The following is a 13390-nucleotide window of genomic DNA, read 5'->3' as shown; positions in this document are numbered from 1 at the left end:
CAGAAGCTGCCTTTCACACCTTCATTATAGGGTTTTCTGCTGGTCTCAGTGCGGCGCCGACTGCAGAAGAAGAGCCGGTTTTAGCAGCAGCAGCAGCAGCAGCAGCAGCAGCAAAGGTGACGATGCAGCAGCACGAGGAGCAGACTCCACAGCGTAACCAGCAGCACCGCGAGCTTTTCCCCTCAGAAACGTGAACAGACTGGAGAGAAAAAAAGGGGCCGTCCCACCCCAGCCCAACTTGGGTCTTCCACCCATTGAATTTTTTGGGGTCTTAGTGGCAGCTGGCCCCTAACGCAGTGTCTGTACACTTGTCGAGGTCTTGTTGTTAGTGCTCCCAATGTCAAGTCCAACTTCTTTCGCTTCTTCAGGGGGCCCCTCCAGCGGGCTTATGAGGGCCCCATCTCCCGAGTCTGTTCCCCCACGAGAGGCCGCGGCACCCCCAGGGGCCCCCAGAAATGGTCTTTTGTGTAGCCCACGTGAAGAGGATACATTAAGAAGCCTCCCGAGCGCTCCCTTGCCCCGTCTCGTGGTGAGTCCTCTGTGGAGAGGCGAGCTATTGAGGCCATTTGGCCGTCTGCGGCAGCCCAAGGAATTTCTCTTTCTCAAGAACGTAGCACGAAGAAGGAAGACAGCCGCTGACATGCACCAGGGGGCCCTCTCTGGCCCTGTTGGGGCCCCCCATGGGGCCCCCTTGGGCAGTTCTAGTGGGGGAGCAACAGAGACAGACTCAAGCGGGGACTCAGGGAATACCGAGGGCTCATCCGGCGGCCATCTGCCTGTTGCGAGGCAACGTGGGGCCTTTACAGCTGCTGCTGCTGCTGCTGCTGGCGCAGCAGCAGTAGCAGCAGCTGGGCACACAACTTTAGCTGAAGCGGCAGCTGCTGTGGGCCGCAGGCTGCTGCCTCGGGGAGTTGAAAGGGCTCCCCAAGAAGCCTCTCCAACAATGCCCGCCCAGAGAGTCAATCAGCTGGATGCACTCAGAGTTGATAACGAAATTGTTTTGCTGCTGCAGGACCTTCTGCTGCAGTGTACGCGGGCTGCCATGCCGCGACTGCAGCAGTGGCAGCAGGAGCTCAAGCTGCTTCTTAACATTTTCCTTTGGAGTGTGTCTACGGCGAGAGACAGGCCAACTCCGGGGGATTTGCTGCAAAATGTCAAGTACTACGGGGGTGAACAGCTGCAGCAGCAGGAACTGCAACGGCAGCAGCAGCGGCTGCAGGAGATGCAGCAAGACCCTACAGTTGCTCCCGCTGCGGTGCAGCAACAGCAGCGCGTCCTGCTACATATGATGATGAAGCAGCAGCATTCGTTGCTGCAACAGCAGCCCCTGCCGTGGGGACACAAGTTGGGGTTGCTGCTGCTGCACGTGCTGCTGCCATATCTGTATCAGCTAGTGCGGCAGCTGCTGCACCGCAAGAGGCAGCAGCAGCAAGCAGCAATAGAACAAAGGATCCGGCGTTTCAACGTTGCTCAGGCACTCCGTCGGCAGCGCATGCAACAGCAGCAGCTGCAGCAAAAGAAGCAGCAGCAGAAGCAGCAAGCCACAGAGCAGCAGCAATGGGAAATGCAACAGCAGCTGCAGCTGTCCAGGTTGCTGGATGCTGCTGCTGGTGCGGCGGTGACTCGCCTGACGCCAGCGGAGCAGTCTTTGGAGTGTCTGTACAGGTGCTGCATGCTAGTAGACTTGCTGCTGTCCTTTTTGCGTTTTTGCTTCTTTTTTTATTTTCTTTACAAAGGCAGACACCGCAGCTTGGGGGACTGGCTGCTAGGGGTGGAGATGCGGCACATACATCCTTCGCTGCGGCGTTCCCTCTCTTTCGAGCTGCTGCAGCAGCAGCTCTACTGGCTCAGTGTCTCTCACGTGCTGCTGCTCGTGGTGCCCCACATTGACCTCTTGCTGCTACGGCGCATGCTTGGGCAGCACGTGTTGTCTCCTGCCCGCGCGGCCGCAGTGACTTCTCTGCAGCAGCTTAGGCAGCTTCTTCGCAAGCAGCAGCAGCAGTTGCTGGAACAGCAGCAAAGCCCTGAAATGCCTAACGCACAAGCTGCTGCTGAAGCTGCTGATCTACCGCCTTTGGGCATCGGCCAGTGGTGCTTGCTCCTGCTGCGAAGCACAAAACAGCAGTTGACCGCGGCTTTGCAGGACGTGGGGCTGCTGCCACATCCCCTTGTAACGGAAGAGCAACAGCGACAAGAGCAGCAGGTGCAACAGCAAGAAAAGCAACAGAAAGAGGCAGTGGAACAAACAGTAAGTTGTCAGGATCCTGTTCTCGTGAACAGCGGATAGTTGCTTCATGCGCGGAGAGGCTGTGTGTGGCTTGGTTGTGCATGTTTTTGCAAGCTACTGTGCCTGCCCTTGTAAAAAAAATGAAAGAGGAAGAAATAACGCAGGAACAACGAGAGCAAGTCAACTGTTGCTCCCTCCATGCACTGTTGGCTTCTCTGCTTGCCTGTCTTGCTTGATTCATACTTTGCCGCCCCCGAGTTTCGGTGCGCAGTCCATTGGTTTGTCCGTGAAGTGGGACTGTCTATCCTTTGCGCATTGCCACCCTGTAACTAGCTGAGTCTGTGTGTTTCTTTACGAGTTGCCATTTTCTCTCAACAGTAGTATACAGCAAATGTTAAGTTGCCCACACACGTGCTCCTTTTGCTTTCCTGCACTTGCTTTTTCCGCAGCTTATGTCCCCTGAGCCAAGTAATGAGGTTTTGAAGCCAGCATTGTCTCCAGTGTCCTCTTTGGGTCCAATAGCGGAAGCAACAACAGCAGCAGAATTGCCGCCGTCGGCAGCACCCTCCCCGGTATTGCCGTCAACCCCAGTGTCTGTGATCCCAGAGAAGCCGCCACAGCGGCAGCAAAAGCAGCAGTGTGTGTTCTGCAGCAAAGAACCGCTGCTTCCATTCTGTAGTAACAAATGCCCCCATGTATTTTGTTACTGGTGCGTTGCCTCTCATCCGGATTATCGTCCGGGTTCCTGGGGGTACCTCGACGGTGACGAAGAGCATCAGTTGCACTGCCCAAAATGTGGAGTGGTCATCCGCCGCATTGTTTGGCGCCTTTAAAGGGAGCCGTTTGCAGGGGCAAGTTTCCCCCTATACATTTATTTCGCTGCTCCTGCAGCTGCATCGGATGCAGCAGCGTAGCGAGGGAACATTCGGTGGTTGGCGCTGTACACAGTGGTGTTTTAGGGTGCGTAGAGGGCCTTTGGGGCCTCGTTTCACGGAAGTTTGCTGCCACCTCTATCCAGCAGTATCTGTCGCTTGCTAACACAGCAGCAACAAAGGACACAGTTTAAAAATCTCTTGGGTTTCTATAAAGGGACGGTTGGCTGCCACAATCCGCTTGAAGAGAGACAAGTCGCCTTGCATGGGTGGCCAGCAGAGACTCCTAAAGCTAGCCAATACTTAAGGCCTTATCAGTTAGCAGAAAGGCAACGAAGAAGCTTAGCAGCCCTTCTTGAAGGGCTATTTTGCCGCCGAAGCTACCTCAAAAATACTCTTTATGACATGTCTATATTTTTTGCGCTTCTTGAGCATTATTGGTACTGTGTTGCTTTTTGGTGCTGCATGGCGGAAAGCGGAGACCACACCAAGTAAAGATCTTTCTGCACAACGTCAGACAAGCACAGCGCAGAAAGTCTCGACTGAAATGCCCTTGGTACTAAGTTTAACAGACAGATTGCAAGTGAACGCGTTGTGGTGTTTTTGCCACTGTTGCTCGTCTGCATTTTTTGATGATGTGGTATATGAAGTGCTGCTGCTAATTGGCTTTCGAGACACCTTTCTCCTAAACACCCCGTGGCAATAAAAAAGCCTTTTATACCTGGTCTGTCAATCCGCTGCTGCTGCAATCGGACTGAAGTGAAGACCGGAGAGAGGGGGGCATCAAATAGTGCGCCGGCGCCTTAGACATGGCATAGGGCTCCGCAGATTGTTTTTCAGAAGTCAGCGAGCTTTGTTTTGGGCTGCCTGAGGACCCCCAAGACACTCTATTGAGCGGGTCTGGACCTTTCACGCTGCTGCCGCTAGATGTCGCGTTAAGCGTCCGTAGGGGAATTCCCTGCGGATCCTGCCTCTCCCCGGAACCACGGTTTTGCTGAGAATAGCCCTGCTGGAGAACACAGAGCCAAAAAGAAAGGAGCAACTTAACTATGCGCTAGCCCAAAGGAACACGGGGTGCACAATAGGGTACGCAGTGCAAGCATGGCTTGAGGATTTCTGTAAAACTGAACTACGATTTTAGCTATCTAAGCACGGAGCTGAAGCTCTCTCTGGTGTTGAGATTGAAGGAGCGGAAAAGCTGCTCGTGAAAGAGGGATCCACTGCCTGTGTGTGCGCTGCGTGCACTGTGGCAGTCCTTTGTTCAAATCTCCTGTCCCATGCCTCGCTTGCCCAACCAACCCGGCATGCTGCGCGCGACTTACATCCGCGCTACGCCGAGGGAAATGGAGGTTGGGAGGCAGTGTGTAAGCGCCTGCAACAGACGTGCTTCCCAGAGTAAGCTCCCCGTAGGCGTCTCCCAAAGCAGTGTCGGATGCCGTAGAGCGGGTTCGCCTGAACCTTTGGTATACAGGGCGGAAGCGCCGCCGCCCTGCGGTTCGCCCCAAAGATGAAATTGGGAACATTCCCATGGCGAAGGTGACCCTTTTCGAAAGCCGTTGCTCCACAAGGTCTTGAGCAGCCTGAAGCGGGCATTCGTACGCAACAAACAAGCGCTCGCACGAACAAATTTCCTGAATGTACGCTCAAGAGGGAATGCCTAGACAGCAGTGAAAATTTGGCAGCTGCTCTTTAGTTCCTTGGTATATCAAGCAACAGGAGTCATTCGGCAAGAGGGGGCAACCAGGGGCTGGACATCCCCAATTAAACTGCTTATTTTTATGCGAAAAATCAGCAAAATAGTCAGCACTCGAGTTGCCGCATTTGACTTTTCGTACCAGATCTGCCTCTTCGTCGTCGATCCCTGGGACCTGCTGGTCAACATACTTGCGTCTGAAGAGACACACAAAATAAATCGTGTTTTTGGAAAGAAACAAGACAGCCTGGGTGGCGACAAGGTTGCTGGCAGGCCAGTTTGGGAGAACAATTTTGTTTGTCTAGCTCACAAGTTCCTCATCTCTTCCACTGCTAGGAGAATAATGCACATCGCCGTGAGCCCGAATCCAAGCCCAAAGAGAATGAGGGCGCTTGCACTAAATCCCTGCACCTCGTGGAATTTTGCAAACCCTGAAACAATGGTATCCAGAAAGCTCATCTACAGTACAACACGGAACGTTGCATGTATAGACAAGGCATACGGAAAAATTACAAGACTGACAACGGCATACTAAGTAAGGCACACGGCTTACCACCAAGAGTTCCAAAGAAGGTCCATACGACGTAGTAAGTCGGAACGATAGTTGTCGCGTCTCCCCGGGCCAGTCCCAAGTTCAAAAAGTGAATCTTCAGGAAGCAAACGCAAACACTGCAGCTACTTAGGTAAGCAGTTTAGTGGTTGCAGTCTACCCCACAGAAATTCCCACAACAGATATGTAATCTACGAATTAGCTAAGGAGATCTGGGCACTTTCATACCTGCATCCAAACGGAAAGGCCCAGGAAACAGCAGACCAAGTACGGCTGCGGGGAAAACCAAATGGAGCTCTGGGTGAGGCCATACTGCGCAGTGGAAACGCATGACACAACAAGTTCGTTCCTCGGAGCTGCAGCCATTGCCATCACTTTGAATTGAAAAGTATGCAGCAGGTTATAAGATGGGCTTTTAGTCTATGAGACGGTGAAGCGACTTACACGCACGCAAGTACCGATCTCCTTTACTTCTAAAATACACTGAGATCCGACCAGGCCAGCGAGAAAACCATAGCATAGACCTGTAAAACAACGAACAACTCGAGATGCCTGCCGTAACTCGTTTTCCGCCTAAGCCTGCAGCAGTCGGCAGTCGTTTAGAGATTAATTGGTGTGCTGATTTCGTAAAATCAGAGGAGAGGCATACCGACTAAACGAGGGTAGAGAGATTGCTTGGTCTGGCTTCTGGGGCTCAGCATGGTTGAGGGTCCCGCGTCCTTTTGCGCGTAGTCTCTGTAGAACACCAAGCCCTAATGAATGTCAGACGCTAGTACACTCGATTCGTCAAAGCAACAGGAGAGGAAGCAGCGTCAAGGGGCTTACTGTTCGGAGGGACCACGGGGAGGGAGCAATGCGATGTCTCTGTCAGTCTGTCTGAGCAGCTGCTGTTCCTTCTCTTCCAGCAGCGCGGATTCAACGCTGTTTAGGTAAACGAGAGCTCCAAATCCGAGACCACAGCAGAGCCCCAGGAATGCCAAATACCAAGGGTCGTGCCAGCTGTACAGCCCCACGTACCGGCTGTCTAGATCTGACCCCAAATCGACAAACTCCGTGCGAGGCAGCACAGAGGCGCATGCACATAGGAAGACACCGAAGGCACACCCTCCAGTGAACAATAGCTCTTGGAATCCAAAGGGCTCCTTCAACACTGTCTGCAGGCATACGCACAAGCGCAACAGGCAAGATATGTGCAGACAATGCTTGTTAACGCATAGCTCATGAAGGCTTGAAGCTGAGGCAGTCATATACAGACGAATAACGCTAGGGAGCAGGCACCGAAAAAACCATCATAGAGTATACTTTCCCGTGGAGAGATAGCACGCTAGCTCACTGGGTACCTGTGCAGCAAGCTAGGTAGCTGTCTGCTGACTTACAGCTGAGGCCACCGCGTTGGCTATGAGGCCAATGGAGTTCATGGGCGACAAGACACTTGCGGGAGCAAAACCCAAGGCGACGACGTGCATGCAAGCACCGAGCACATACGCTAAATGCACAAACATGCACAACGGCAGCTACATGCAGCTTTTTATAAAACTGCGACGTGCATGCAGCTGGGGCCGTAGCAGCTGCAGCTGTTGCCGTTGGGATTTTACTTGCTAAAGCTACCATGGACTCGATGTGCAGACACCGTGGTGGCGGCTCGAAAACAACCTTTCCCAGCGTAAAAATAATAGCAAGAGCGAAGGGCAACATAGAAACGAAAAAAGAGCAGGAGCCTCACCAGCAAAACCCCAAACCCACTGCTGGTCGCAGGACTGTCCGCTGAGAGCGTCCGCATCTTCTACGCTGAGGCCCAACTTCATCAAAGTGCTGCCCCCAGCCATAAGAAGTGAGCCAGATAGAGTGAGGAAGACCCCGAGGTAGAGGCTGAGCTGCGGGCTTAGTCGCAAGGAGGACTCGACTTCGGCAGCCCAAGCGGCAACGGTGTTCAGGCGACGTGGGGGAGCTTCCCGGCCGTCAAAAGGGTCCCTAGTGTGTCCCCAATTTTGGCTTGACACGTATTGATCCAGAATTGGCTCCTCAGAAGTTGGCGCTGTGGCTTCTGTTGCTAATGGGGAGCAAACGCTCAGCAGCAACAGAAGAAAAAGGGATCCCCAAAAGGTGCTGCCCTTGTGCCCAAGCCACCGGACAACGCCACCCTGGCTGGACGCAGGTGATGCGTTCGCTCTAGGGGCACTAGATTTATCTGCTTCATTTTGTCTCTGCTTGGTGCTAGTCTCGCTGCTGCAAACAGAGGGCCTCCTTGATGTCGAGGTTTTCCACTCGTGTAGTTCGATAGCTTCCGGCTCAGGCTTGCTGCTCCCTCTGCTGCTGCTGCTGCTGTTGTCGTTCGCGTTGCTGTGACCAAAGCTGCTGATGCTGCTGAAGCAGCGGGAGATGGTCTCGGGGCCCCATGAGGAGCGGCCCTGTAGATGAGTTGTCATGCTGAGCACATGAATGCAATAAGGCAGCCAAGCATGCCTTGCTTAGCTGTATTAAGTGTCAGCTGCCTGTTGTCGCCGTTGTTTTTGATGCTGTTGTGGCTTGTTTTGCTGCTACTTCACTGTAGCCGTGGTCGTCGGCCGCTCAACGGGCATGGGCCTCGGCCGGTGCCGGTTCATGCCCTTTTGTATCCTCGATCTAGTAGGCCTCTTAAAATTTACCAAGAAAGTAAGTGCATTCAGAGTTTAGCTGAGGAATTAATGAGTCTATGACCCTCTTTGGTCCTAGTCAATGGCGCCTCGGTGGTGACCGCCGCCAGGGATGGGACCTTAATGTCGTCCTGAGTTGCAGCTGCACGTGCTGCTGTCTTATGGATTCGCGCGATGACAAAAAACATTCAAAATATGCATGTAAATTGATAAGTATTTCTTATTATTTTCATGAGGGGCAGCAAACAGGGGAGCCCTGGACCTGCCGGCAGGCGCAACGACGACCGCAGCGGACAGCTGCCGACAGTCTCGCGGCACTGCCGTCCCTCAAAGAGATGTCTGGTGTGCAGGCAGCTGAAGGGACCAATATTTGAGTGAGAATTGCAGCTGCCTATAAATTGTTGCAAAATGGAGAGGCATTAAAGGCCGATTCTGCGAATGAGGACCTCAACTGCGTCATCGGCGTCCGTTGGCGTCTGAAACTGCACGACGTGCCACAGGCAAGACCCCAACCAACACCAGTGGTCACGTGTGATGGACGATATCTGCTCAGTAGTTTCTCCAAATCTTTTTCACAGTGAAGCAGACGTATCATATTTTCCCGTGCTTGGTCAGGCCGCTCACAAACCACCTGAGAGCCCGCCGCGGTTTTTGTGTGCAAGTAAAGAGCAAACACACCCTTTGGGCTGTCAAGGCTGACCTTACGAAATCGGTATAACCTTGTTGGGGGAGTCTCGTGGAACGTATTCTTGCTGTTGTGGCTGCGCGGCGAGCTCAGCTCAGTGAAAACAGTATGAAGGCATCCCGACTTTGTTCAGTGCCCACAATTTTATGTAGAGGCAAAAAGCGTAGTTCCTAGAGTGCACGTGTGAGCTACGTCGTGCCATAGAACCAAACCCAACCTACTTCTGCAAGACACTTTCTGCGAACTACCCCAGTAGGGCTCCAGCATTGCGCTATCACGTAATGCTGGGGGCCAAACCGAAGGAGACAGGTTCAGTAAATTGTTGCCACGATTTTGAAGACAATCTTTTCGTTTACGAGCAAAGGTCGGATGGTGAGGACTTTCTGGTGTCTTTAAAAGTATGCCCTGTCAGGGAACTGAGAGAAACATGTTTTCTTGTGATGCACGCACTGCCATGCTTTTCTATCCCCTTTGCCACTCGGTATTTTCCTACTTGGCTTAAGCTCGCTGTGCACGAGGCTGAAGGGGACAAAGGTGGCCCCTTGAGGTTTTGTTTCCCAGCTACCGCCTTGTTTTCAGTAAAAAGCTTTCTTTCTTGTATTCTATCCACAGCGAGCTGCTCAGCTGTTACTCACTTTTTATTGGAAGTTCTAGTAGCGTGAATATTAGCGACTCCGAAAGAACAGCAAAGATGAGTCCCACACAATTCTTAAGACGATCTCTCCGGATTTCTGGCAAAGCATATTATTCAATTGAGGAAAAGGGCAAGCTTGAACATGTGGGATTGAGTGTATCTAGCACATCTCCTTGATGAGCTTCATTAGGTGAGGGAGGTGTGGACTAACGAAGTTGTTGACGCTTCTTGACAAGCCACAGAACAGGGTTTCCCCGTTTAGTGCAAGTCAGCTTTACTACTCATAGAAGGAGACAGGCCGGTAATAAAATCCAAAGGGCTATTCTTGAAACGCAAGACTCTGAAGACTCTGAAGGGCCGATATACCCTCTGCACAGCCAGGATGAACTTTGTTTTCGGTTTAGCCGCATGCGCAGTTAGAATCTAAGGGAAATACAGCAGTGTTCAAAAGGCAGGATGCCTTGGCGAGAGGATTTCGCACCGAAAGCTTTTGCATCCAACGTGTTTCTATCTTTCTCTTCAGGGCGACCTCGTGAAGCGTATGTAGCTTGCATTGGGAGGGCACAGAGTTTGCATTAGAAGAATTGGCAGCAATTCGTTCGCGCAGCACATCTACCATATCGGGTTTGTTTGTTCCCGAAACTTCATTAGTCGTGACTCACTTACCACTGGAGTCACTCACCCCTTCAAACTCAGTAATGTGTTGTAAACACGTCCTTCTTGAAACATTCAAAATAATGTATTTCATCTTGTCTGCTCCAGCGGTGTAGGTGTGCTCCCTTTTGGAACCTTACTCCTACCTTGCTGTATCCAATCTAAGAACAGCGAGGCCAGTGCTCGGGCTGCACTTCATGTAGATTTTGAGTGGCCTATTCACTGTGCTAATGGGCACTTGTATGTCAGTGGCGTGTTCACTGTGCTGATCGGCGCTTTGTCCCGCATGGTGTCTTCGATTCTCATACGCAAATAAATCAATTCTTTTCCATATTGCGGTTGCCAAGTTCCCCGTGCCTTCCTGTAACTAAAAGACTTTCGTTACGTCCGAACGTTATTGTTGCTAAGAAGAAGTGTCGATTCCCGGAGTTTACTGCGTTTTCAGAAATCTTTTTGTGTGATTTCTTCACGTTTCCCGTAGTGGGATACAGACATTGCTTGCGCAAATTGTAGATACTCCTTGTATCGGCTTGGTTGTATATGGCGTAAAATGGTAAGCAATGCCACCTGTTTACTTGAGAACAACATGCAAAAGCACTCTTTGAGCAAACTAGAGTGGGCTTTTGGCCAACATGGTTTCTCACTGCTGTTGAACGCGTACATGGCTGAAGGCGCTGCCCAAAGTAAAGGCGACATCTAATATTTGTCCAGGGTAGAAAATGCGTCTACAGCTGCTTGAAATATTTGCGTTATTTCTACAGTTCTACCTCAAACGTGCCCCTCAACGAAAATGCCATATTTTGGACAAATTATAAAAGTCCCGCCAAAAAATACAAGCAGATGCACTGAACTGACGGAAGATAATGTAGAGGCGGCTCCCTGTGTTCGTCCGCTCTTGCCATGCTTGTGCTGTTGGGTTCCGTCATCCCTGCGGCTGGAAGGAATGGGCCCCGGGTAGGGTGACCACGCGGAAGCTGTTGCCTATTCAAAAAGCCAACGTTATAAGTGTGATGGCCGTCGGCAATCGAACAGTTTGCGACTGGTTTTGGGGCTCTAGCTGCAGTGAGGAGTTGCTTTCTCCGCAATCACAGGAGAGAAAACCAGGTCAGCTATGCGCTGATCTTTGAGAGGAAAACTAGAGCAAAGCGTGGACATCTTTCTTCTAGAAGAAGGCCCTCTTTGCGGGTAAGCATTAGTAGGTCACTGCCTCAAGCGCGACAGCGGAAGCTGTTCTACATACCTTTTGTAGAATATATGTTTCCGAACGGACTGTCTGGGTAGCATTCTCGGCAGGCAGAAAATTTGGGTTTAGTGTCATACTGTATTATATTAACCTCCTTGACTAGCAAAACACATCCACATGAATCATGAACAGCATGCTCCAATCACGCTTAGCAACCACGCAAGGTGCTTACACTGCTAACACAAACTGTGGATACATTTGTGTCCTGTCACCTCAGAAACAAAACCGAATTGCATTTAAGCCTTGATCAATGCAGAAAAGAGGAACTGAGGGGGAAAAATATAGTCTGCATTCAAGCAACCACGCACGTGAGATGCAACCGGTGTGGCGTCGTATTGCATTCCATCGGATGGACTTTTATTCTTACCGTTGTTCTTACGCAAAAGCAGGTTTTGACGACGCGTGGGTAAGGCCTAGCCAGTAGAAGATATGGAGGTATTGTGGGATGTCGGCTGTATGACGCCAGTCCTTTCAATGTAAAATATAAGTGCGTAGGGCTGCAGGCAGTTGGTGAACTCCTTTGGTGGTAGCAATACCACCAAAGGAGTTCACCAACTGCATTACACTACCATGAGGTGCATCTGCCGCACTTTTTAACCATTTACAGTAAGGACTCAGGCTGCGTACCAACTGACTGTATTTTCATGAGAAACGCCGGTGAGGCCATGCTAAGCGTATGATCCTGCTCCAAAGCCTTAATAAAGTACTAATGGACCCCAAGCTTTGGCTTTCTGCTTATCGATTACTAGCATGAGGATGATTATTCTTTACAGTTATTTTGGCATTTTTGCTTCACAGTGGTAGGTTACGTTATATCACCGTCGCGACGAGCATTCTCCATTTGGCCACTAACAAGGTCGCAGTCACTGAACGCTTGTGACAAGCACTGCAGATACTTGGGTGCTGCTCTGTGCCACTTATATTCCACTTCTGGGGGATGCATGGATGAGAAAAGCCAGCTCACGGGCTGCACGCCATTAGCAGTCCAGAGTACAAGTGTCCCCTCCGTTTTCTGGTTATTGTGTCCTAACTTTGAAGGCATTATCACAAATGATGATGAATGTAACATCTATTGAACGAATATATTTGGGCGTCTAAAATGCTGGGATATGTAGCAGTTCAAATTTACTCGGGCGAATCTCGTAATGTGAGCTGAACCCAAACCCCTTAACAATAACAGAGAAAACGCATACTTTCTGAGGACAGAGATAAGACCCTTGCAAGTGCAGCTTTAATTATATGTTTGGCGACAGATCATGTGGAAACGGAGTGTGTTCCACGCTTTGATACTTGTACATGACGTGCTTACCATTTGATGAATCACCAAATCAACAATTCCACTGCTCTTGTAGCGCTTGTAGAGTACAAACTAACGTAACGTCGACACTTGGCTCGGGCATAAGAAAGGACAACGTAAAAAATCACGAGAATGCATCCCTTGTGGCTGAGTTTAGTGTACCATTCGAAAGCCCCAGAAGCGACCGCTCCCACATTTCGATGGTTTATTGGCCCACAATGCCTAAAATGCGTGTCCTTCGCTCTCTATATTTAAATGCACTCATACTCTGGTGTGTGGAGGCCGGAACTTTGTCTCTTCCCACTGAGATGCTCAGTCTAAAGGAGAAGTGTGGTCGACGCAGTTTTAACCCCTATATGAAACCTCAAAGTGGCTTCGTTTATCCATATATTTCGTTGCATCAAGACACAGAGATCCGTTTGAACTTCAGTTGTGTTGCATCAAAAATTAAGAACAAAAGATGGAGAGTGCGCACTTTCTGAGAGGAATGCCAGAGCTCTTGCATTAGGCACAAGTCGACTCCAAAGCACATCTCTGAAGCAGGTGGTAGCCCGGATTACGCGTTGGCATCCGTCGTACACAAAATACATCAGCAGTGAAGTAGCATGTAGATGCAATGCAATTCCAGTTCGTCCTGGAAACTAAGAGCTTGTTCATCAAAACCCCTGGCATGCACACGTCGAAGAACCACTGGTGGGCACGAAGGAGGACGGCTTCCCGATGAAGCACGTTTGTATCTCTACAAAACGGCGCTCAAAGTATGCTTGTCACGTAGTTTATATTTGCTTGCAGCGAATTATGAAGATGCCACGCCTTGGCGTATTACACTTAATGAAGCCTATGGGCGCAGGCAATGCACAGGAAAGTTTAGCCAAAATGAGCTGCCATTGAAGTAGTATACA

At 50.8% G+C, this 13390-nt stretch overlaps 2 protein-coding genes across 2 annotated transcripts; one reads left to right on the top strand and one right to left on the bottom strand.

The window, feature by feature from the left end:
- Positions 1–337: 337 nt before the first annotated feature.
- Positions 338–3060, top strand: ENH_00007690 (Pex2 / Pex12 amino terminal domain-containing protein, putative; the record flags this gene model as incomplete). Its single annotated transcript, XM_013578595.1, has 2 exons — positions 338–2248; positions 2677–3060. 2 exons carry the CDS (start codon positions 338–340, stop codon positions 3058–3060), a joined length of 2295 nt encoding a protein of 764 aa, XP_013434049.1.
- A 473-nt stretch (positions 3061–3533) lies between these two features.
- Positions 3534–7768, bottom strand: ENH_00007680 (hypothetical protein, conserved; the record flags this gene model as incomplete). The annotated part of the gene is made up of 12 exons (XM_013578594.1): positions 3534–3602; positions 3821–4108; positions 4422–4679; positions 4935–4989; positions 5103–5223; positions 5346–5439; positions 5571–5654; positions 5787–5866; positions 5992–6077; positions 6168–6496; positions 6719–6828; positions 7066–7768. The coding sequence occupies 12 exons, from the start codon at positions 7766–7768 to the stop codon at positions 3534–3536; spliced, it is 2277 nt and encodes a 758-aa protein (XP_013434048.1).
- Positions 7769–13390: the final 5622 nt, after the last annotated feature.

Source organism: Eimeria necatrix, genomic scaffold, assembly GCF_000499385.1.
Source record: "Eimeria necatrix Houghton genomic scaffold, Enh_scaff121, whole genome shotgun sequence".
Taxonomy (NCBI): domain Eukaryota; phylum Apicomplexa; class Conoidasida; order Eucoccidiorida; family Eimeriidae; genus Eimeria; species Eimeria necatrix.
Note: the sequence above shows the minus strand (reverse complement) of the source record. Positions and strands in the feature narration are given on the sequence as shown.